A 24,593-nucleotide genomic window follows, 5' to 3' on the forward strand; every position below is an offset into this window, starting at 1 on the left:
ACCTGACCGCCGCCGAGCCATGGCGGCGAAGGCGGCGTGCGTCCTGCTGCTCCTCGGGCTCGCGGCGCGCGGTTAGTGGCCCCGTGCGCCCCCGCCCCCCGCCCCTTCCGCGCCCCCCGCACCTCCTCACCGACCCCCTCCCCGCAGGGCCCGCAGGCGCCGCCAAGATGAAGGTGGTGGAGGAGCCCAACACGTTCGGGTGAGCGGCGTCGCGGGGCGGCTCGGGCCCGGCGGCCTGGGCCGGTTCCCCGCTGATCCTGCCGCTTCCCGTAGGGTGAACAACCTGTTCTTGCCCCAGACCAGCCGTCTCCAGCCCAAGAGGGAGCCGGCACCGGTGTCTGGTGAGTGCAGAGCCCTGGCGGCGGGCGCGGGGCCTCCGGTTGGGAGGAGGGGCGGCCTTGGATGCGGGACCCCGCGAGTTAGGCCTGGAATCTCGTGCCTTGGTTTGCCAACCTTCTGAAATGGATGGTTAGGCGCGCGAGGATATACCGCAGCGTTCCTGTACCGAGTTAAAGCAGTTATCTCCATACTTCTTCATTTCCTTTTGTAGAGGTAAGCGCTGCTAATAGCTCGGTGACCGTCGGTACGTACTCAAGTAGAAAACGTGTAGTACGTTTTCGTGATTCTTTTTTAAAACACAGTGAAACTACACGAGTACTTTGCTGCTTTGTCACTCGCTGTATGTCTTTAGTTCTTCATGGTGGTGGATGTAGGTCTTCATTCTGTGCACTTGGTGCTTGGTCTCCATAGGATGGCTGTGCCTTTCTCTGTTGGCGCCTACTGTACTTAGGTTGTTTACATTTGTTGGCCATTAGAAGTAGCATTGTGGAGAACACCGCATTGTAGGCGTCTGTCTCTACCCAGTGTGAGTGGCTTCCCAAGGCAAGATCCCAGAAGTGAAGTCGCTGGGTCTTAGAGTATGTGCATTTCGAACACTGAGGAAGTACTAAATATGAGAAACAAAAATCTAAAAGAGGGGCTGTGCTGGGGTTGCAGCAATGAACAAAACACTCCAGTGCTGTCCTCATGGAGCGGACAGTAATGGGAACAGAGGAGCCGGCAGTGAACAAAGAAGTAGGTAAAACGTGGAGAATGCCGGGTGATGAAAAATGCTGTGCAGGTATGCGAGGCAGAGAAGGGAGTGTGTGCGTTGTTTCGGGGACTGCCATTTTAAACAGGGTGGTCAGGAGAAGTCTTGAGAAGTGACATTGTGGCCAAAAGCTGAAGGAGGAAAGGGAGTAAAGCACTGTGGCTATCTGGGGGGAGGGATCCTGCAAAGGGACCTTGAGCACACAGCCACGGAGCTTGAGCAGGAAGCCAGGGCCAGAGGGGACTGAGCGGGCCGGTGGAGGGTGAGGTTGCGGATACTGGGGCCAGATGATGCAGCGCCAAGTTTGCGGTTTGTTAATGTGGACTCTGACTCTGAATAAAAGTATTTAAAATTTTTGTTATTAAAAGTATGAAGTAGAAAAATGGGAAGAATGAGACGAGACACCAGCATGCTCTCCTTACGGCACAGCAGTTAGCATTGTGCCATGCTTGCTTTGTCTTCTCCCTCTGTTGTCATTTTTGAAAAAGTGAGTATTTTCTGAACCACTTGAAAGTAGATTGTAGACATCATGACTCTGCTCCCAAATACTTCCAATCTGACTCTTCCGCCCCCCCAATTAGCAGTAATTCTGTAACGCAGCCGGCGAGTACCCAGACCTCCCCAATGTGTCAAGAATGCCTTTTGTCGTCACCTCCACCCCGTTTCCCAGCCAGGGCCGGTCGGGGTTCACATGTGCATTTGGCTAATTATGTCTCGTGAGTCTTTTAATCTGGAACAGCCCCCTCCCCCTTTATTTTTTTTTAGATTTTTATGGCATTAACTTTTGTGGGGGGTTTTTTGTTTTTTAGAAAAGCCAGCATGAAGCACTTTTATTGCAGTAATAAAACTTGGGACTCATATGTAGTGCAGGACGGGGGTGCAGCAAAAATTTCTCTCACTAAAATCACTACACAGGACAGCAAAGGGGTGAGGAGGGACTGTGGGAAGAAAAGCCAGGAACCTGAGAGCCAAGCGTGGAAAACAGGAGATGCCAAAGCTGTGGTGACCGGTATAATTTTTTTTTTTTGGAAATAGTCTTGCTCTGTCACCCTGGCTTGAGTGCAGGGGCATCATCCTAGCTCACAGCAACCTCAAATTCCTGGGCTCAAGCGATCCTCCCGCCTCAGCCTCCTGAGTAGCTGGGACTACGGGTGCTTCCACCACACCCCAATAATGTGGTTTTTTTTTTGTTTTTTTTTAGTAGAGACTCCTGGCCTCAAGCATTCTGCCCACCTTGGCCTTCCAGAGTCCTGGGATTACAGACATGAGCCACTGTGCCTGCCCAGGGCTTTTAATTTAACCCAAGGACATGTCTCATCTTGGAGAATAACTGAGTCCTCAGGGGTGCCTCACATTTGCTAGAGCTTTGTAGCACAGCATAAGAATGTTTAATATATAACAGGTAGAAATTTCATCCCCCAAAAAAGATTCTTGCAAACGCCACCCAACACTAGTTCTTATTGTAAAGTTAACCCATCCCTTGTGCTGTTAATTAATACTTGACTGTATACTTAACTGGAAACCTAGATCCAAAGACTGAAACTGAGTCTTCACCCTCAAATGAAAACAAAATAAAACAAATAATTTGAGCTACGGCGGATAGTTTAGGTCAACACATGTGAGGAGAAAGGGACGGGGAGGAGATGGAGGTGTTAGAAGCCATGGGACGTGGTCTGTGGTGGCGGCAGGAGGCTGGTCTGCTGTCCACAGGCGTGGCTTCTGATGTCATCAACACAGTTCCTGCCTCCGTAGCACGTATGTAACGGTTTCAAGACTCCGACAACAGCACTGCTGCTACTAAAACTCCAGGAAATACGTGTTCTCGAGTCATTAAGGATGATTCTTTTCCCTGTGAGGTGACGTCACTAATCATATACAGTAAGATTCATTTGTTTTGCTTTGTTTTCGGTTTATGGACTTATTTCGTCCTTTTTATTTTATATTGGAACATGTACATGGGAAAACATTTACATGCTGGGTTGTGGTATTTCTTGATCTCTGGAAGTTCTGTACGTCAGGGACCTGACTTTATCTTGACGTAAGACGTCCCTCCTTTTCGGCAGTTTGTCGTTTTTCCGTCTTGCTGATGGTGTTTTTCTTCTGATCAGTGTTTTTCTGTAGCTGTGTCGTCAGGTGCGTATGTGTTAAGTGCTTTCTTCGTTCTTTGGTGTGGCACTCTTTCAACACAAACTGCACGGCGCATCCCGCGCGCGGGCCGCGTGGCGTGAGGCCGGCCAGACCCACCCTGCTCGCGGGGAGCCGAGCGGAAAGACGAGGCTGAACAGGACACTCATGGTCGTGGCCCAGGCCTTGGAGGTCCCAGCAGAGGCGGTGGCACTGGCTGGCCCCAGGAGGAGGGGTGCGGGCTGGCAGGCCGGTAGGGCTGGGCCTCCGCGAGGTGGCAGTGGGCACCCCGAGGGCCTGGGTCTCTACCCCATCAGTGGGAGCCTCATCCCCTAACAGTGGGAGTGGGCAGTGGTTAGTGGTCGTCAGGTCTGTGATTCAGAGCCCACATCCCTGACGTGGCAGGAGGGGCAGGCAGGGCAGGTGCTGGTGTCCAGTGTGCCCCCGGAGGGTGTTCGGGTCGGAGGCGGTGTTCGAGGCAGCGGGCAACCAGGAAGACTCCTGCCGTTGGCAGGGCCTGGCCCCCGGTGTGGGGAGAGGGCGAGGGTGGAGCAGGGTGGCCCCTGGCTCTTGGCTGGAGAAGCCATGGGGATGGGAGCCTGGGCCCAACTGAGCTTCCGAACAGGCCTGCTTGGTGCCTGGGGAGGGGTCGCGGCTGATCCAGGAGGTTTAGGCTTCCTTGGTGGGTGGGTGTGGGTGTGGGTGAGGCCCCCGGGGGAAGCACGTGGTGGGTTGTGGAAACCAGGAGGGGATTGGTGCATAGGTGTGGGGCCGGGCCAGGGAGCAAAGGCCACCCTCAGGAAGGCTTGTCACCAAGAGACACGGGGCCAGTGAGGCCTCCCCACCTCCGCCGGGTCTGAGCAGGGACGGAGCTGGTGGGGCGCGAACGAGGGACTCTGCACTCAGCCAGCCCAAGGGTCTTGCAGAGCTGGGGCCCGGGGCAGCTGGTGCTGGGGTCACCTGGGCCTGCAGGCAGAGGGCAGCAGTGAGCGTCCTGGCAGTGCCGGCTGTGGTGCCCAGGCAGGTAAATAAGGAACCTGGGGATGGTCCCCGCCGGCAGGGGTAGTGACGAGTCCAGCCCAGGTGTCCGGGCGTGTCCGGCTCAAGGGGAGCGGAGTGGATGCCTGCAGGCCAGAGTGGGGGCCGGGCATCTGCACAGATGCCCACACCCACGTCAGGAAGGACGGTGGGGGGCGCTGGGAGCTGAGATCGGAGGACCGGGCTGGAGGAAGGGAGGGCGACCAGGTGGGAGGGGGCCCTGAAGGAGGGGCCAGGGGCTACACTCAAGGGACTTGGTGGCCCCACGACTGAGGAATGCCAGCGTGGTGGGCCTGTGGCACCATCCCCTGGATGAGGGTGAGCGTCCAGCAGCTGGAGTCCCCACTCTGTGGCACCATCCTGGTGCCAGCCACAGGTGCGTGTGAGTGAGCAGACCACTCCAGACTGCCTCCTGCCACTGCCAGCCTTGTGTGCCCGGGGGCCCCTGGGGTGCGGGTGGCGGGGGCGGGCACGAGGGGCTGAGGGCGGGAGGCGAGCGCGAGTGCGGGGCCGCCCACACGCAGCCCATCCAGAGGAGGGCTGAGGTGCATCCTGTGTCCTCAGGTAGGGACAAGGGCCATAGCCCCAGGGGAGAGCCAGAGGTCAGGGAGCTAAACTCCAGGCGGCTCTCCAGGGGCTGGGGCTGGGGCTGGGGCTGGGGTAGGGGCAGGGGCAGACTCCGGGTTGGCCTTGGACAGTGGTTCTCCGGCGCCAGCTCTGGCTCCTTCAGGAGGAAGGGCGAGAGCCGGTTACCAGGATGGTCACTCTGTACCTCCTGTGTGTTTATTTTGGTTTTTAATAGAAAAAGTAATACTGCAGATAGCTTTAAAAAGAAAAGAAAAAAGCTAACAGCCGCGTCACCCAGGTTTGGAATAGCACAGCCCGCTCCAGCGCAGAGGCCCCGTGACCCACTTACGGTGGGGTGGGGGCAGATGCACAGGGTCCCCTCCCTGCTGCCGCAGCCTAACCCAGCCCCAGCAAATGACAGGCCTGTAGCTGACTGAGCCAGTCCCTGTGGCCACCAAGTTGCAGGCGGTGCTGAATCAAACTGTGTTTCAGTTGACAAGCCGCCTGGGGTGTTTCAAGCAGAAAGTATCATTTCTCCTCACTGGAGGCTGCTTTGGGCATTTTTTGCTCCTGAGTTGCCGTTGGTCTCGATTTGTCAAAGCCCCTGTTGTCTGTGGGCAGAGACTGCTCGTGTAGCCTTCCTTTCCTTCAGCACTCTGTGTGGCATTTGCCAGGCCTGACTCGGTTCTAGTTCTTTTATTTTTTGAGACAGTCTCACTCTGTCGCCTTGAGTCCAGTGCAGTGGTGTCATCACCGCTCACTGCAGCCTCCACCTCCTGAGTTCAAGCGATCCTCCTGCCTCAGCCTCCGAGTAGCTGGGACTGCCACGCCCAGCTAGTTTTTCTATTTTTAGTAGAGACGGGGTCTTGCTCTTGCCCAGGCTGGTCTCGAACTCCTGAGCTCAAGCAATCCTCCCGCCTTGGCCTCCCAGAGAGCTGGGATTATAGGCGTGAGCCGCTGCGCCCGGCCACAGTTCTAGTTCTTGTGCTGCTTTTTTATTATGTGTATTTTTTTTTTTCCAAGCCAAACTGTATCCAGCTTTATTAAAGATACTTTTCATAAACAATCATGGTATTTCAGGCAGGACATGGGCAGACAATCGTTAACAGTATACAACAACTTTCAAACTCCCTTCTTCAATGGTCTACCAAAATCAGACAGCCACTGTAAAACCCAATGAAGTCTTCATTTGATGCTCTGAACAGGGAAAGTTTAGAGTGAGGGTTGACATTTCACATTTAGCATGTTGTTTAACAACTTTTCACAAGCCGACCCTGACTTTCAGGAAATGAAATGAAAATGGCAGAATTTGTCTGAAGATCCACAATCTACAAATGGAGCTGCTGCTCTTTTGAGGGATGCCACCTCAGTGGTGCCACTGTAAAGTTCCGATTACCTGACATACTGGTAAGCAATTATTGGAGGTCAGGCCCCAAGAGGTGTCTGGGTTTAAGGGAGTTAAGACTATGCTGAAGGCAGAGAGGGAGAATAGGACATAAAAGCAAATTAGTTTTTCCATACCACTAGGCATTTGTGCCAAGGTGGCTATGTGTCAACATCAGGGAATCCCTCCTCCTGAGAGCCAAGAGGAAGTCTCTCAAAACTAGAAGGGAAAGGTGTTTTCGCCATATCGATCTAGCTTTGGAGACAATTCTATTAGTGACATATGCCCCCTCCCCCAAAAAACAACAATGAAGTGTTCTGTGTGCTAACAACATAGCTTAAAAAAAAAAAAAAAGTAAAACAAAATTCTGCATTTTTATAAAACTTGATAAAAAATAGTATTTCAAACTGTACAGTCACCAGAAGTACACAGTTATCAAAAACGCACACACTTCACTTGGCATCTCCAGCACCTTCAGCTTTCTGTGCCTGGTCTGTTTTGGCATCTCCGTTTTCTGCAGGGTTATTCCCCTCCTTGCCAGCGTCAGCTTTTCCCTTTTTCCCTTTGGGTACCTTCTCTCCCTTCTTTGCAGGGGCTTTTTTAGGCTTGGGCTCTGGCTTTGGAGGAGCAGGTTTAGCAGACAACCTCGCGGATCTTCTCTGTGGTTCATCCTTTGCCTTGGCTTTATCCCCTTTAGCATCCCCTTCAGCCTTTCTCTTGGGCATGGTGGCGACGGCGGCGGGACGTAGGCGCTGGACGCGGGGATGCAGCGGCGCGTGGGCTTGGGTCGGTCCGGGGGTCGTTCTCGCCTCCTCTTCCTATTATGTGTATTTTACCACAGTGAAAACAAAACAAAATTTGCCATTTTAATTATTTTAAGTGCACAGTTCTACGTCATTCGCACTGTTGCGCGGCCGTCACCACCGTCCATCTCCAGAACCCTTTTCGGCATCACGGCTTGACACTCGGTGCCGTTTAACACCGACTCACGGTTCCCCTCCCTGCCAGCCCCGGTAACCGCTGCTCTACTTTCCGTCTCCGTGAACGTCCCCGTTCAGGGACCACCTCATACAAGCGAGTCATACAACATGCGACCTTTTGCGTTGGCTTATCTCTTAGCATGATATCCCCGAGGTTCATCCAGGTTGTAGCGTGATTAGTCCTTCGCTTCTCTTCATGGGCACATAACATCCCGTTGTGTGACCACATTTTCTTTGCCCAGCAGTTTGTTCAAGTAATTCATTCGCGGACACTCGCGTGGTTCCCACCTCTGGCTGTGGCGAGGGGAACGCAGTGTCCGACTCAGGCTCTGCTCCAGTTCCTGGGCGCGGATGTGCCGAACCACAGGAGGGTTCTGTGCAGCTCTTGGCGGAGCCCCCGAGTTGTTGCCGCGGCAGCTGCGGCGTTTCTCGCCAGCCGTGGTGCGCGGCGGTTCCGGCTTCTTCTCGTCCTTGTCAGCACTTGCTATTTGCAGGTCTTCGATAAACGTCCTAAGGACGTCCCAGTGGGTGTGAGGTTTTGGTTTGCGTTTCCCTAGCGATCAGTGTTCTCGGGTGCGTGTGGGCTTCAGCCCGGTTTACGCTGCGTGGGTGGGAGTTCCTTGTCCCTTCTGGGTGATCCTTGTCAGACGTGCTCTGCGAGTGTCTTCCCGCCCTGTGGGCCGTCTGTCCACCCCTGCTTTTGCTGCCCGTGCTCTCCCTGTCATAGCCCAGCAGCCGTTGCCACGTCCATCGTGAAGAAGCTTTTCTCCTGAGAGCTTCATGGTTTTTGTGAATGACATTTCGGTCTCTGTTTTGAGCTGGTTTCTGTGCACGGTGTGAGGCAAGGGTCCAACCTCATTCTCCTGTGCACATGCGGCTCTCCCAGCGCCAGCTGTTGGAATGCCTGTCCTGTCCCCACCGAATATTCCTGGCACCTTGTCACCTCGCCTGCCTGTGGTCAGGGTTGATTCCTGGCCTCTGGGCTGCCTTCCCTTGGTCTGTGTGTCTGTCTTTATGTCAGTGCCACTCTGCTCTAATTGCTGTAGCTTTGAAGTAATTTCTAAAATCGGTAAGTGTTAGTCCTTCAACTCTGTTATCAAGATTGTTTTGATTATTTGGGGTCCTTGGAGATGCCACATGAATTTTAGGATGTGCTCTTCCATTTCTGCAAACGATACTCAGATTTTGATAGAGGTTGCATTGAATCTGTAGTTCACTTTGGGCAGTACTGTGATCTTAAAAATACTAAATATTTCAATCCCTGAACTCGGGCTATGTTTCCATTTATTTGTGTTTTTAATATCTTTCAGCATTATTTTGTAATTTTCAGGGTACAAGTCTTTTGCCTCCTTGGTTAAGCGTATTCCTAAGTATTTTGTTCTTTGTGATGCTGTTGTAAGTGGAACTGCTTTCATAGTATTTACTGGTGTTTGAAATGCAATTGAGTTTTGAATGTCAATTTTGTATCCTGCAACTTTGCTGATTTCTTTATTAGCTCTAACCAATTTTTTGTGGAATCTTTAGGGCTTTCTACAATGTAAGACCATGTCATCTGCAAACAGATAATTTTACTTCTTTCTTTGCAATTTGGATGCCTTTTATTTCCTTTTCTTGCCTGACTGCTGTGGCCAGGACTTGCAGTACAGTGGAGAATGGCAGTGCTGACAGCGTCCTTGTCTTGTTCCTGGTCGTAGAGGGAAGCTTCCGGCCGCCGTTCCCTGGGGCTCTGTACGTGTCCTTTATCAGACTGAGGATGACCCTTCTGTTCCCAATTTGTTGTGTTTTTATCATGAAAGGGTGTTGGTTTTTGCCAGCTGCTTTTTCTGCATTGCTCAAGGTGAATCGTGGTTGTTTCCCCTTTGTTCTGTTCCTTTGGTGCGTTATGACAGCGGTTGATTTTCAAGTGTTGAAACATCTTTACCTTCCACGAAAGAAACTTCACCTGGTCATGGTGTATAATCCTTTAGATACCACTGCTGCGTTCCTTTTGCTGGTATTTTGTTGAGGATTTTTGCATCATTTTTTTTTTTTTTTAGTTGGTTTTGTTTTGAGACAGGGTCTTTTGCCCAGGCTGGAGTGCAGGGGCGTCGTCCTAGCTCACTGCAACCTCCAACGCCTGGGCTCAAGCCATCCTCCTGCCTTGGCCTCGAGAGTAGCTAAGACTGCAGGCGCCTGCCACCATGCCTGGCTAAGTTTTGTATTTTTGTAGAGACAGAGTCTCACCATATTGCCCAGGCTGGTCTCGAACTCCTGGGCTCAAGTGATCCTCCTGCCTCAGCCTCCCAAAGTGCTGGGATTATAGGTATGAGCCTCTGCGCCCAGCCTATAAGGGATATTGGTCCGGGTAATTGTGGCGTCACAGAGTACGTTAAGAAGTGTTCTCCCCGCTCCAATTTTTTTGAGCATTTGAGAAAGACTGGTGCTCTTTAAATATTTGATAGAATTCACCAGTGAAACCAGTTCCTGCGCTTTTCTTCCTTGGGAGGTTTCTGACCACTCTGTCCTGGGGCTGGTTACAGGCACTGCAGCTTGTGTGTGTTCCACGGACTGGTCCTGGCATCCAGGCCACCAAGTGTCACTGGACAGTTGCTCATCACAGCGCGTATTCTTAGCCTTTTTGTTTCTGTGACATTGGTAGTGACAAGCCCACTTCATTTCTGGTTTCAGTGATTTGAGTCTTTCTTTCCTGGTCAGTCTGGCTAAAGCTTTGTCAGTTTTATTGATATTTTGGAGGAACCAACTTTTGGTTTTTATTTTTCTCTCTTGTTTTTTATAATTGCTAATTTATTTATCCCTAATCTTTATTGTTTTTTTTTCCTTTTGCTACCTTTGGGTTTAGTTTGCTCTTCTTTTTCTAGTTCCTTAAGGCTGTGGTCCCCAATCCTTGGGCTGCGGACCGGTACCGGTCTGTGGCCTGTTAGGGACCCACCTCAGGAAGAGATGAGTGGCAGGCGAGGGGAGCCTCATCTGTATTTGCAGCCACTCCCATCCCCCCATCACTCACACCAGGGCCTGAGCTCCGTCTGCCCCCACCCCTACCCCAGGCCCTGGAAAAATTGTCCTGCATGAAGCCGGTCCCTCATGCCAAACAGGTTGGGGGCCCCTGCCTTAAGGTACAAAAAGTCAGGTTACTGATTTGAAGGATCTAAGTACGCACAGCTGTAAGCGTCCCTCTCAGCACCGCTCTCCCAGGGCACCGACCACTGCTCAAGAATGTGTTAATTTCCATATATTTGTGGATTTTCCAGTTTCCCTTCCAACACTGATTTCTAGTTTCATTTTCGTAATCAGAAAAGACACTTCGTATGATCTCGTTCTGCGTACGTTCGTAGAGACGAGTGTGGGGTAGCTTGTGCAGCTGCTGCTGGAGCTGTCGAGGTCTCGTTCCCTCGCCTTCCTGCTGTTCTGCCCGTCATTAGAGGTGGGACATTCGTGTCTCCAAGCATTAAGGTAGAACTATTTTTCCCTTCAGTTTTGCGAATGTTTACTTCACGTTTGTGCACGTTTATATAATTGTCACACAGTCTTGGGGAGGGGACGCTGGTGTCAGTGTATCATGTTCTGACTTAAAGTTTGTGTGCCGTAAGGATCCCGAGCTCTCGTGTGGTGGTTTGCAAGGAGTATCTTTTTCCTCCTTAGATCTAAAATGAGTCTCTCATGGGCAGCTTACAGTGAGATCCTTTGTTTTTCTGCTTGTTCAGCCTCTCTGTGCCTTTGAGGGGGAGTTAATCCACCTACTCTGATCACAATAAAGAGAACAAAACGCAAAAGTGACGCTTCCCGTCATTTTTGCCTCTCCATTGGCTTCTGTTGTAATGACATATTTTGATTCCTTTTCTTATATATTCTGTTGCCATTTCCTTTGTGGTTACCATGGGGATTACATGTAACACCCCAAAACTACCCAATCTGAGTTTAAATTTACCCCAACTTGACTTCAGTCGCCTACAGGAGCTAATGCTACACAGCTCTGTGTGCCCCAACTGTTTCCTGTGTCGCAGATGACACCTTTATCTTGTGTACCCCCAACATAGCTTTATAATTAGTTTTTATGCATTTGTCTTTTGAGTCCTGTAGATTTATAGGTTTGTGCGCACATTTACCATCGGCGGACCTTCCTCCCCGCCCAGCTCCCGGTCACCGTGTAGCGTCGTGCGCACGCGGCCAGCCTGGCACGTCTTCCAGGTCCGGCTTGTCGGTGATGGACTCCCAGGTCTGCAGGACAGTTCAGCTGGACGTACAATTCCCAGTTGGTTTGTCAGTTTTTTTCCTTTGAATGGGACAAGTTTTCCTGTTTCATCTGTTCGCCTTGTGATTTTTTGTTGTTGAAAATTGGTCCTTTGGAAAAACAGGCTACTCTGCCAGCCTGTGCAAACTGGTTCTGTGCGCGCGGCCCTCACCTGTTGGCTGGGTGTGCCCTGAGCCTCAGGGTCAGCCTGAGGTCCAGGGTGACTGCTGTCCCCAGGTCCCTGTGTGATGTGGCTGCTCTGAGTGTCTGAGCTCCCCCTCCTCCCGCTGCTGGGCTCTCCATGGTGTCGCATGTCCACCTGGCCCGAGGTCCCTGCTGCTTTCCCGGGCAGCCACCGACCCTCCTGAGCCCTGGGTAGGCAGCGTGAGACCAGCACAAACGCCACAGAGCTCGTCCTGCCGGTCTGAATGTGGCTTTTTGTCGGGTGGGCGCTCACCGGCTGCTGGAGACCGTCTGTGCTCCAGCTCAGCCAGGTCCTGGTGCTCTGGTTTCCACGGGAACCAAGCTCGGAGCTTCCTGGGCTGGCGTTTTGCTGACATCGGTCAAGTTCTCGTGCTTCATCTTAAGGCTTTTCCCCTGCGACGGCCCCTAGCGTTGCGGGGTGTCCGCTCTTCCGCCGGCCCGGCGCGGCGCGGCCCCCGTCTCACCTGCCGCTCTGCTCTCCTAGGGCCCGAGCATCTCTTCAGACTCGCCGGCAAGTGCTTCAGCCTGGTGGAGTCCACGTAAGTGGGGGCTTGGGGGTGGGGTGGGTGGAGCCAGGGACCCCTGACACCGCCTGTGCCCCCAGGTACAAGTATGAGCTCTGCCCGTTCCACAACGTGACGCAGCACGAGCAGACCTTCCGCTGGAACGCCTACAGCGGCATTCTCGGGTGAGCGGGGGACGGGCAGGTGGTGCCTCAGCCCTGGGGCCCAGCCTCACGCGCTCCCCCCGCCCCCCAGCATCTGGCAGGAGTGGGAAATCACCAACAACACCTTCGCCAGCATGTGGATGAGGGACGGTGACTCCTGCCGCTCCCGGAGCCGGCAGAGCAAGGTGGGGCAGTGAGGACGGGTGCCCGGGAAGAGGGGCCTGGGCTCCCCCAGCCCGCCCACCAAGGCCCCTTCCCCAGGTGGAGCTTACCTGTGGAAAAAGCAACCGACTGGCCCACGTGTCCGAGCCCAGCACCTGCGTCTACTCGCTGACGTTCGAGACCCCCCTCGTCTGCCACCCCCACTCCTTGTTAGGTAGGATGCTGGGCCGCGGCGGCGGGGGGGAGGGGGGGGGGTGCCAGGGCTCGGCCAATCCAGGTTTGGTTGGATCCTCAGTGTACCCGGCGCTGCCGGAGGCCCTGCAGCAGCGGTGGGACCAGGTGGAGCAGGACTTGGCCGATGAGCTGATCACCCCCCAGGTGAGGGCACACACAGAGGGGCACCCCTGGCCGGCCCGCTGGGGGGCGGGGTGCTCCATCTGTTGCCTCCACCTTCAGGGCCATGCGAAGCTGCTGAGGGCGCTTTTCGAGGATGCTGGCTATTTAAAGGCCCCAGGAGAAAACGAACCTGCACTGCAGGAGGGAGGTCCTGAGGGCCTGGGATCTGAGACCCTGGAAAACTGCAGAAAGGTACAGAGCTGGGGGAGGGGGCCCTGGACATGACAGCCGCCCACCAAGTGGCTTGACTCTCCCTTGAACTCCTTTGTCCTAGGGACACACACAGCTGTCAAAGGAGATAAAAAGGCTTAGAAGTTTGCTCGCCCAGCATGGCATCCGCTACACAAAGCCCACAGGTAAGTCACGCCTGGGGTGGGGCCGAGCCCACCTTGCAACTTCCTGCAGGGCCAGAGCCTGACGTGCCACCCGGTGTTCGGGCAGGAACCTCCAGCTCCGAGCACTTGGCCCGCGACACACTCACAGACAGACCCCCCGAGCAGCTGCGAGGTGATCCAGGACCGCGTGGGGACTTCCTGTGACCCAGAACCTCGGGGAGCCTGGGCAGGGGCAGAGAAGCCGCGGCCGCACCGCAGGCTCAAAAGGCCCAGGAGCAAGCGCACTGCAGCAGAGGCTCCTCTGGGGCCAGGCGGGGACACTCAGGGACCAGCCGGCCAGTTTCAGTTTGTTGCCCAGAGATGCAGACAGAATAAAGATTCAAAGTTTTAATTAATTCCCATACTGATAAAAATAATTCCAAGACTTCTGTAAACCATTGCATAAATGCTATAGTGTAAAAAACTTAAGTGTTAACAGCTTTAAACAATTCACTACAAGTAAATGATTATGCATTATAAATACTACCTTCTTGTTTAAGAAAATTCCATTCAAATAACATTCTCATTTAAATACTGGAAACAAACATATTGGGGTGTCCATAAATTAATCCACATGAAGCATCCACACTGAACCAAGAACTCCTGCTGACCAGTTACGTGGACGCTGTGCTGCTCTGCCGTGCCCGCCAACACCTAGCGCGAGGAGTCGACAGACAACAGGCAGCAAGGAGGAGGCGTAAGCGGCGGCAGCGCTGCAGCAGCTCCTACAGCCGACTCCGCCCCTGCCTCAGCTCGTCCAGCTCGGCCTCTGAGGCCAAGGGAGGGGGAAGCTTCCACCCGCTGTGGTCGCCTGGGATCCACCCCAGAGGCCTCGGCACTCAGAGACGAGCCAGGAGGTGGAGCGGGGAAGGACCCAGCGTGGACAGTCCCCCAGATCTGCTGCCGTCACCGACCCTAACGGTGCCCGTGTGCCTCTGGAGTTCCCCTCCTGGGCAGTTCTTTGGTCTTCCCGCGGCACGCCTGTCCTCACAGCTGATCTGACCTGAGAGGAGCGTATGCACAGGGACAGCTGTGCCACCCTCCCCCTCCGGAATGTGTCCTGGAGACACACTCCGCAGACCGGCCACATTCCACAGAAAGAACTGACCAGAGTAGCTTATAGACAGACCTAAAGCTTAATTGTCCTTAATTATTTATAATTTGAAAATGACTAGGCTAGATATCAATAATAAACGTCATCCTGTTATCCCAACAAAGACCAAAGGCTTGAAATGGGAAACAAGTGCATAAATAACAAAAATAACTTTAAACAGTGATAATAGTAGCACAAAATATATGTAATTTCTAGTTACTGAGCTAATAAATCATTATCACTATAATTAAAAACAATAGATTCACTAAAACCAAGTCAATAGTTACCTTTAGTAGCAGACTAGTGGCGGACTATCATGGGTCCACTTCCTTCAAGATGATAAAACTTTCCTGTCAGTTTGTTTTACCTTAAAAAGTGTTCCTAAAACTCCTACTACATTAAGTATATTCTAATTTGGTCACTGATAAAAATTTTTACCTAGTCACTTTGCATTTTAAAAAATGCTATTAAAAGTCTTTGGCAAAGCCACGGCCCAGCAGAAGTGTGTCGCTGTCCCTTCCAGGCCAGGGGCCTGGAGCCCGCTCCCCCTCATGCACCCGTCGGGCGGTCGGGACCTGCCTCGCAGAGCGCCAGGCCTGGGGGAGCCACGGACAGCCGTCCCTTCTCCCCAGGTTTCCAGGGAAAGTCCCACTCCTGACCAGAGAAGGTTCATGTCGCCGCACGAGACACGTTCTCAGGAGCGTTTCTGCTGCAGGCAGAGGCCGAGTGGACGGACAGAGGGACCGTGGCCACTCCTCTGCTCCAAGCCACTGAGGTCCTGCAACCTGGTCCTGTCAACCTCCGTCACGTGGATAAGTTGTGACAGCAACTCGACGTACAGACCAGGCGACGGTGTTGGCCCAACCGTTGCCCTGGGCTCCAGAACGCGCCCTCGCGAGCCCCTCCACACAGAGCAGCCGCTCCCCACTCAGACCGCCACCCCCTGCACGAGCTGGAGGCCCAGCGGCGCCAGAAGTCACAAAGCACCGTCGCCGTCACTATCTCAGTAACTAGTCCGAAGACTGTTCCTTAGAAATTTTAAAAACCTCTAAAATCTGATCCCTTGTTTGCATTTTTCATGAGCATCAGCTTGTCTTTCGGTTTCAGGGATAAAATGAAACCAAATGAATTGTCCCTTCACTTCTCTTGCAAGGCACAGGCACTTAGAGAAAGTGGCCACGGATCACACCGCATGATGGCACTCGCTGTCACCTGGGGATGCTGGAACGCAAAACTCCCAACCACACGCATTTAGGAAAATTAGTTCCTTTCATAAAATTTTTAAAAACATCTAATGTATATGTGTCTTTCACTAATCACTCTCTGCTTATAAATGCTGTTTGCATTTAATTTGAAAACAGTAAAAATCCTAGGTCTCATTACTAGATAAATGCTCATTTCATAAATGCTAGTCTCAGATACGAAATCTAATATATTTACCATACTACGGACAGACAGGCCGATACGAAACATTAGGTTCACACGCACATAAAGCTTCGTTTCATCGCATATTAAAAAACACGAACCGAGAAAGCAGCTTAGAGCAACTGGCAACATCTAACTAAATCTCTCATGTTACAAAGTGCTTCGACTCAGTGGCCTGGTCACAGCAGTGCAGAGACCACCCGGCCCACCAAGGCGACAGTGCTCTCGGGGACAGGCGGGCGGGGGCTGTGGGTTTGCTGTTGAGGTTTTTGAGGGACAATACCTTGAAACCTTCGGTGGGACGGGACCGGTGGAAACACCACGGATGGCGGCCCCAGGAGTGAGTGATGGTGCGGCCACATGCACAGGGACCACTGGAGCCTCCGAGCCCAGTGGTGTGTCCCCCAGCGCTGGTCACCACTGCAGGGGCTGGCCCTCGCAGTAGGGGCACTCGGGCGCGCTGGCCGCGCACAGCTCACAGAGCACGCGATGCTGGCAGGGCTGCAAGACGGCGCCGTGAGGCCGCTCCCGGCAGGCCACGCACTGCTTGGCGTGCAGCTGGAAGATCACCTGTGGGCGGAGACACCGCGGCAGGGGTCAGGGGGCGCCCCCAGGGCAGGCCACGCTTGGGCCCGCACCGAGGCCACCAGCCGAGGGCCTCCCGGGCAGGCAGAGGACAGCCTGGTGGGCCTCGGGAGCATCTTGGGACAACCGCTGCCGGCTACGGCGAAAGGAGCCAGCGCCCGCGTGAAGTACCCAGGAACAGCTGTGGCCCTGTGACCCTGGTTCCAGGGGCACCCCAAGGTAAGGGACAGAGTAGCCTCCTCCCCAGAGGGCACAGCCTGGCACACCCCGGTGAGAGGGCGAATGTAGAAGATTCCAGAAAGGAGGGGCAGGGGCCAGCCTACCCTGAGAGGAGCACACAGTCCCAGGGAGATGGGCAGAGAGGGCTGCAGGCTGCTGGCCCTTCACACGTGCCCCGGAACAAAGCCCTGAGGGCAGCGTGGTGTGGCAGGGTGAGGGGTGGGAGGAGCAGGAGACGCCGCCAGGTGGGATCCCGGGCCCCTGCCCCCTCCCGGGGACAGCACGCCGCAGGGCGCTCGCCAGGGCTGGCCCCTCAAGCCACCAACAGGACTCACCCCGTCCACCGCTTCCAGGTCCAGGCGCAGCTGACTCTGCAGGGAGTGCAGCTCCGGCAGAGGGAGGGCACCGATGTCGCCAAAGCTCCGCAGCCCGGGCAGCGAGGACAGGCCCAGGCCCTCGAGCTCCTCCTGCAGCTGCCGGACCTGGGCCTCCACCTCCTCCTTCCTCTGCAGCGCCAGCTGCCGGTCGCTGTCCGCCGCACGGGCGCGCTCCTTGGCCTCCTGAGCCTCCCGCTGCCACGCGTCACAGGCCTGGAACCCAGGGCCGTGCAGGAGGTGGTGGCCAGGGCACCCCCCGGCCCCCCCTGCCCCAGCGCTCCCCCTTCCCCAGCGCTCCCCCTCACCTGCTTCACCTGCCGCCAGGACTCCTCCCACTGCCGGATCTTCCTCTTGGCCTCGTCCAGCTGCCGCCGGACTCGGGCCAGCTCGGCACCGTTTGGACTTGCGCTCAAGGACGTGGGGCCGGTGTTCAGGACGGGGGACGGGCTGGGAGAGAAGCTGCCGGAAACAAAGTCCCAGATGCTCCCGGGGACACCATTCAGACCTGGGTGTGGAGGAGGGGATGACACAGCCCAGCCACGCCCTGTGTGGGGACCCCCCGGCCCACGCACCCTGACTGCAGGGGTGGCGTGGGGGCTCGGGGACAGTGGCACCAGTCCCGTCCCCGCTGACCTGCCCCCTCCCACACAGGCCTTCGGACAGGAAGGGGACCTGACCACAGCACCGGGCACAGCAGAGACCCAGACGCTCGGGCCCTGGGAGCCCTTCACACACGCAGACCCTCGGGGACTCCAAAAAGCTTTGCTCGCGAGTGTGACACGTGCTGATACATACGTGGTGTCAGTGATCGCATCTGAGCATCGGACACACTAAGAAATGTTAACTCCTTAAAACATAACACATCACATAAAACATTTTCTGTTCTTTTTTTTTTTTTTGAGATGGAGTCTCACTCTCTTGCCCAGAGTAGAGTGCCGTGGCGTCAGCCTAGCTCACAGCAACCTCAAACTCCTGGGCTCAAGCAATCCTCCTGCCTCAGCCTCCCTAGTCGCTGGGGCTACAGGTGTGTACCACCATGCCCGGCTAATTTTTCTATCTTTAGTAGAGACGGGGGGTCTCTTGCTCAGGCTGGTCTCCAACTCCTGGCCTCAAGAGATCCTCCCGCCTCGGCCTCCCAGAGTGCTAGGATTACAGGTGTGAGCCACCACACCTGGCTGTAAGATAACATTTGCTTTTTTTTCCTAGAAGACCAGGACAGTGATGACAGTGTTTTCTAAGGGAAAGATAACGGGAACACGGTGCTGTTCCCTGCTGCTGATCAGGCAAATGACACAAGCGGCTCCTGCAGCTGGTCCACACGGCTCGTGCCTGTGCCTGCGCCGTGCCTGCGCCGTGCCTGCAGGGGGATCAAGGCCATCTTGGCCTCGGTGTGCAGCAGCACGGATGGAAGAAAGCCCTGCGCAGGCTCCACGCCCCGGGGTCGGGCCGCCTCACTCACCTAAGGAGCTGTAGGAGGAGGCCGAGGAGCCCAGAGTGCCCGGCTCCGAGCGGAGGGGTGGCGGCTGCTGGGGGGGCGTCATGGCCGTGGAGACCAGTGGCCCTGGCAGGGACTGGGAGAGCGAGCTGAGTGGCGAGGTGGACAGGGAGGACGAGGAGTGCAGGGACGGTGAGCGGGGCAGCGAGCCCGGGATGGTGACAGGCGCCGAGCCTGCCGGCGACCGTGCACCTGTGCGGGTAGGAGGCCGGTGAGCTGGAGCGCCAGGCTGCTTCCCCGAGATGCCGCGAGCAGGGGCGGCAGCCATGGAGGAGGGATCCGGGGTGCTGGGGGCAACCAGGGGTGCTGAAAGGGTGGCCAGGGCTGGGCCAGCAGCTGCCCATCAGGGGTGTGTGGCTGGTGGGGCCCCCAGGCGGCCTCGCCCCTCACCGCTCAGCCACTAGCGCATGCTCCCAGTGCTTTAAGGCCCCAAAATGGTCTATTTACTTTCAAATCAAAGAAAAGATGATCTTTCAGGTTGAAGGGGACAATGTAGCACGTGGCGTTAACCTATCCTCTGTACGCAGCGTGGTGGTTAAAACACAGACTCCTGCATCCCTCAAATGCTGCCTGTCCCTGCAGGGGCCACGCGTCTCCGACGGAGGGGACCGAGGAAGAGTGGGGGCTGCCCTGCAGAGAGGAGGGGACCCTCCCACGCCAAGACCCCCGAGCGCTGAGGAGGAGCATGCAGGCCTTCGGTGCTACCTGCTGGCCTGAGGTCGCGGCCGTCGCGCTCCTCCAAGTCCTTCTCCAGGGACGCGATGTTCACGCTGCTGAGGTGAAGGTCTAACGCGGGACCTGCAAGACAGCCTCAGCTCAGGGCAGCCACGTCTGCCCCAGTGAAGACAGAGCCAGGAGGCGCCAGAGGTGCTGGGGGCCTGCAAATGAGCCCCCCGGCCTCCTGCAGTCAGCCAGAGGCCGGTTCTTCCTCAGAACAGAGGCATCCGGGCCACACACCCCAACCCCAGCACACAGCTCTGGTCTCACCGAGTATCAAATTTGACCAAGTAGGCCGGGCGCGGTGGCGCACGCCTGTAATCCTAGCTCTCTGGGAGGCTGAGGCAGGAGGATGGCTTGAGCCCAAGAGTTGGAGGCTGCAGTGAGCTGTGATGACGCCACTGCACTCCAGCCTGGGTGACAGAGCAAGACTGTGTCTCAAAGACAGGAAGTTTGACCAAGTAAACATACTTCACCGTAAAACACTTTCCCAGGAGGGTGATTTTGATCAGCAAGTGGTTCACAGGCAATTTTATGCCAAGCACCAAAATGACGATTCCTAAATCCAGGACGACAGGACCCAGGACCCCACACCCAGGGACGGAACCTCGCAGCACAGACGCCACCTGGCCTCAGCAGCTGATGCTATTCATTCCACCCCCGGGCACCGAGTAGGGTCCTGCCCTCCAGCCTCCACGGTGGGGACCCTGGTATGGCCCATGAGGGCCCCTGGGCCTCACTCCCTGACCCAGAACTGGCCCAGCCTGGCAGGGCCGAGACACCCCGGGAACGGCCAAGTGTCAGGGTGACGGCGGTTTGCTGCACAGGGTGGTCCCGGGACGGAGGACGGAGAGACAGCGTGGGGAGGGGAGGCTTCGGCAGGAGCGGGGACGGCCGCGAGCGGCCGGACGCAGAAGAGCCGAGGCCAGGGACGGAGTGAACAGACACCGCACAAGGGAGGGGCTGGCACAGGGACTGGGGGGCGCTGCTGCCTTTACCACTACTAGCGGGAAACGCGGGTTCGGGAGCACAACTTGTGACGAGGGCTAAGTTCCCTGCACGCGGGCTCTGCGGGAGCACAGTGCAGAGCAAGGCTCCAGTCAGCCCCGACGGGCCCAGCTGCTCCGTCCTTCCCCAGCCAGGGCCTGAGGACCCGTCAGCTCCACTCCGCCTGTGGGGGCCACGCAAGCCAGCTGCGGAGCGTGGCCTCGCCCCATGCCTGGCACTCAGCGGCCCCACCCAAAGGGGGCTAATGTGGATTCCGACAGCGCCCCCCAGCCCTGCCCCCCACGACTCCCAGACCCCACCCAGCCCTCGCGTGTTCCTCGAGGGAACCTCAGGGCACAGAGGCTGCTGAGCCGCCCTGGAGCCAACAGCCCTCCCGCTTGCGCCACGGCGCCTGTGGGCAGGGTTAGGCCCCGGTGCCCGGGATCTAGGCTGGCGCACGGGGCGAGGGCCACCCCACGACAACGGAGCCACTCAAATGAAGCTTGAAGGAGGTTTCCGCAGGTCTCATCCGGGACAGAGACGGATGGCAGGAGCCCGCGGCCCATTTCCCTCTGGTGGCTCTAGGGGTGGGGGCCGGAGGCTCGCCCTGGAGGACACCAGGCAGGGCAGCAGCAGAGGGCAGCCCAGACTGCAGCACCCAGCGCCGTTCAGTCCTCTCCCGCGTGTGCGTGGGCCAGCGGACGCTCAGCACAGTGGCGCTCGGCACAGGCGGTCCCTGTGACCCACCTGACGTCCTCGGGCCACAGCAGAGGATGGAACGCACGTGGAAGGTGCCTGAAACAAGGGTCCTGACAGGACAGAGACGCGTGGTGAGGCCCGGGGGCACAGGACGCCACCTTCGGCCAGAAGAAACTACCAGAGACAAAGCACAGAGGACGGAACAGGTGGCTGGAGCAGCAGGAGAGGGCAGCTGCCACCTGCGCGCACAGGCCTCGCTGCTCCCGGGGGTTCCAGGGGCCCTTCCTGCAGTGGCTGCCTCACGTCACGTGGGTCATACTGGAGGAAATGGAGTGTCGGCGTCAGGCCGCTGAGTAACAAAGGACCACGCCGGGTGGCTTCGAATGACAGAAACTTATCCTCCCACAGTTCTGGAGGCCGGAAGCCCTAGGCTGAGGTGTCAGCAGCGCGCACTCCCCGTAGAAGCTCTTCCGAAGGGTTCTGCCTCCATCCCCCAGCTTCCGTGGCTCCCAGGGCGTCTCTCCAGTCCCTGCCACCGTCTTCACGTGGGCTCCTCCACGTCCGAGTCCAGACTTCTCGTAAGGATGCCGGCCGCTGGACCAGGGCCGACGACACCGACCTCATCCTAACTTGACATCTGCGAAGTCCCTACATCGCCCTCATCGACGGGGGATACCTCCCAAGGGCCCCAGCGGACGCCTGAAACCGCAGATAGTACTGAACCCTGAGTATTTTGTTTTTCCTACACATACACCGCTACGATAGGTTTAATTTATAAGCTAGGCACAGTAGGAACCCCAAAATAAGTAACAACATAGAACGATGACAACACACTGTAATAAAGTTGCGTGGATGTGGTTGCTCTTGTTTAAAACATCTGTCCTCCCCTCCCGCGTTTTCTGACCTCAGTTCCTGGGTAGCTGAAACCAGGGAAAGCAAAACTTCAGATGGGGCCTACTATGTTCCCACAGATGCCAGGGCTTAGAACTCAGACGTATCTTGTGGGGGACACCAGGAGACACCCCCCCCAGGCCCTGCCTGTGCCCTTCAGGACTCTGCCCCCTGCCATGGAGCCCTCTTTGGCCCACCTGCCCTCCTTCCCTGAGCCCCTCGCTTCCCCACGGCTGTTCTCTGTGGCTCCTGCCGTCTCACTCTCCACCGCTGCCCAGGTCTTTTCCACAGCCCTGCACCTGTGGCCTGAACCACCTCTGGTCAGAGGCCCCGTCCTCCCTCCCCGGCCCACCCCTCTGCATCCCACCCCCGTCCTTGGGGCCCGGCAGCCTTTTCTGTGGCCGAGTCCACACCCAACAGTGGCTTTGCAGGCCTGACCGGGTGCCCTGGGCCCAGCATGGACCACATCCCTTCCTTCTACCAGGGCAAGGCCAGCAAGGTCCTCAGACCGCACACACTGCAGGGTCCCTTCCTCGGGGCTGCACCCTGGGCAGAACCCAGATGGAACTCCCTGCCCCGCCTCCTCCCTAACCCACGCCAGCGGAGGCCCAAGCCCAGCCCTTGCAACATCCCCAGAGTGACCTTTCCACAAGGACAACTCCAGCGTGTCCTGCGCGTGCTGGGCACGGCTTCCTGGTGGGTCTCCCTCCCAGCGCCTGCCCCGCCACATGCCGTAGGCTCAGCCTGGCATGGCTTCCCAGGCTAAGTGATGGGGCGGGCTCAAGCCCACCTTCCCATGTGGCCTGGTGCATGCGCCATGGCCGGTCCTTGCCCCAGTGCTCCTTAGCCGGGCCTGGAAACCTGGACTTGCTCTGTGCATCTGGAGCCTTGGGGCCAGGATGGGGGGGCCCTTCCAAGCTCACAGCGTTCCAGGAACTCTGTGGAGACCAAAGGTGCAAAGGAGTCTGAAGGGAGGAGCCGCCCGTCCCAGGCTGTGACTCGCACCAGTGCTCCTGCCGCTGCCCTGTCCCTGCCCAGCCAGGTGCAGGCACCCCGGGGGCCACGCCGCAGTCAGCCTCACCTGACAAAGCACAGCACTTGGTCCTTTAGAGGCACCAGCCGCAGCCTAACGGGGACAGATCTGCCTTGAACCACAGGGAACCACAGTCTGGAAAGTTCCCTGGAGAGGCACGTGGGGAGCCCCTGCACCCCCACCCCAGGGTCCCCGGCCCCATTTCAGAGCCAGTGCCTGGGAAGGGCAAGGGGAGCCCTTGATCCAAAGAGGGGGAGTCTCCGGAGGCCCCAGCACTCCTGGGGAGACAGCTGCTCCCAGGGCGAGCCTCCTTCCTCCTACCTCACTGCACTGCGCCCACGGTCAGACTCAAGTCTTCCGAAACATTCTTACAGAAAAAACTGACTTTTAAACAGACGCTCAAAATCTAGGTGAACTCAGTTATGTAAACCGCGCGAGGCTGCGCTGTGCCGCCTGACCCAGAGCCAGCCTTGCCGAGCCACCAGGAGCGCCTGGCGTTCCCGAGAAATCACAGGAAGCTGCTGAGTAATGGCCTGGCACAGCCGCCAGAGGTGACACAGCACATTCCGCCGCTGCTCCCCTGGGGTCAGGGACAAACGGGGACAAGCCACACAAACTGTACTGCATCAAAGGCCTAGACAGGGAACCCCCCAGCTGCCACCCAGGTAAAGTGCACGCCCCCAGCCCGGCTGTCCTCAGAGAGGGGTGGGGAAGCTCCAGCAAACCCACTCACTTGCCCCAAACCCACTCACCTGCACGTGCAGCTTCAGGCGGTGCCGGAGGCCACTCACAGCCCAGAGGAGCAAGACCCCAGGCGGAAGGCGATAGGTGCCCCGCCGGCCGCCCTCCCTGAGAACCGGAAAGCCCTAGCCCGAGACAGGTTGCTCGTTCCCCAGCCCGGGAAACCCGGAACCGACCTCGCGGCTACCACCCCTCACTCTGGGACGTGGGCACTGCGGACTGGTACGAGGCGCACCTGGGGAATCCGCACCTGCAGGGGTGCACCTGGGGGAGGACAGCCCGCTCCAAAGCGCCGCGTAACGAAGACCCGCACCTAGACGGCGCAGGGCCGACGAGCACACAGGGTCCGCCGCCGATGCTGACTCACGGTGCGCGACCGGCCCCGCCGCCGCGGATTCAAACCCGGCCGAGCCCCGCCCCCAACGAGCCCCGCCCCGCGCTGGCCCCGCCCCAACCGGCCACACCCCCAATCCCAAACAGCCCCGTTCCGCGCTGGCCCCGCCCCCAAACGGCCCCCGCTGGCCCCGCCCCCCGCTCGGCTTCCTCGGAGGACAGGCCTGGCCCCGCAGAGGGTGGCGCGCCGTGTCGCTGCACCAGCACCTGTTCTGTGCCGTGCGAGGCGACGTCCCGGGGGTGTCGGGCCCAGTTGACACGCAGGCAGCAGGGGGAACGCTCGCTGGACCAAGCCTCCTTTCGTGCAGGAGGTCGAGGGGTCTCCGCGGCCCGGCTTCCCCCGCACTGCCCACCTGCACCTGCGCCTGCAGGAAGCAACCAGCCGCAACAGGACGAACGCGGGGACGCAGTCCCGCCCTGCCCCCGCGGCGAGCCCCTCTCCTCCTCCCTCTGCTCGCGGCCACACCGCATGAGCTCACGGGTCACTGTTTTAACCTAAAACCTAGTATGCAGTGGATGGCCAAAAAACATGCAGTCGATCCAATGGTCCGGAAATGATTCTAGATCCTTAAACACAGAATCGGCCTGAAAAGAGCGCCGTATTGCAGCTTACTCATTGTTCTCATTTATGCTTAAGAGATGACATGACTTGAGTGAAGCTGCAGTACGAGAAAACACGACCCGTCCGTCCTTGCCGCCTCACCCCAAACCCTGCAGAACAGCC

The 24,593-nt window shown here is 57.0% G+C and overlaps 2 protein-coding genes across 3 annotated transcripts in view; one reads left to right on the forward strand and one right to left on the reverse strand.

Moving 5' to 3' along the window:
* The first annotated feature begins 16 nt into the window (after nt 1-16).
* On the forward strand, nt 17-13,700 carry GNPTG (N-acetylglucosamine-1-phosphate transferase, gamma subunit). Of its 2 annotated transcripts, none has more exons than XM_012647678.1 (11): nt 17-71; nt 148-199; nt 274-341; nt 12,100-12,154; nt 12,220-12,303; nt 12,374-12,467; nt 12,544-12,658; nt 12,740-12,822; nt 12,901-13,032; nt 13,115-13,196; nt 13,282-13,700. In XM_012647678.1, exons 1-11 carry the CDS (start codon nt 20-22, stop codon nt 13,377-13,379), a joined length of 915 nt encoding a protein of 304 aa, XP_012503132.1. In that variant the 5' UTR covers nt 17-19; the 3' UTR covers nt 13,380-13,700. The 2 variants fall into 2 exon arrangements, with proteins under 2 accessions (XP_012503132.1, XP_012503133.1); XM_012647679.1 differs by having other exon boundaries at nt 157-199.
* Nucleotides 13,701-13,758: 58 nt separating this feature from the next.
* Nucleotides 13,759-24,593, reverse strand: part of UNKL (unkempt family zinc finger-like) — a 38,210-nt gene continuing 27,375 nt past the window's right edge. Inside the window, exons 11-15 of the mRNA XM_012647680.1 lie at nt 19,114-19,206; nt 18,373-18,600; nt 17,219-17,418; nt 16,872-17,126; nt 13,759-16,302 (exon numbers count right to left, since the gene is read on the reverse strand). Of these exons, the coding sequence (XP_012503134.1) occupies nt 16,147-16,302; nt 16,872-17,126; nt 17,219-17,418; nt 18,373-18,600; nt 19,114-19,206 (932 nt within the window). The 3' untranslated portion in view covers nt 13,759-16,146. The remainder of the gene's footprint in view (nt 16,303-16,871; nt 17,127-17,218; nt 17,419-18,372; nt 18,601-19,113; nt 19,207-24,593) is intronic.

This window comes from Propithecus coquereli, unplaced genomic scaffold (genome assembly GCF_000956105.1).
Source record: "Propithecus coquereli isolate 6110/MARCELLA unplaced genomic scaffold, Pcoq_1.0 Scaffold27, whole genome shotgun sequence".
Lineage (NCBI taxonomy): Eukaryota > Metazoa > Chordata > Mammalia > Primates > Indriidae > Propithecus > Propithecus coquereli.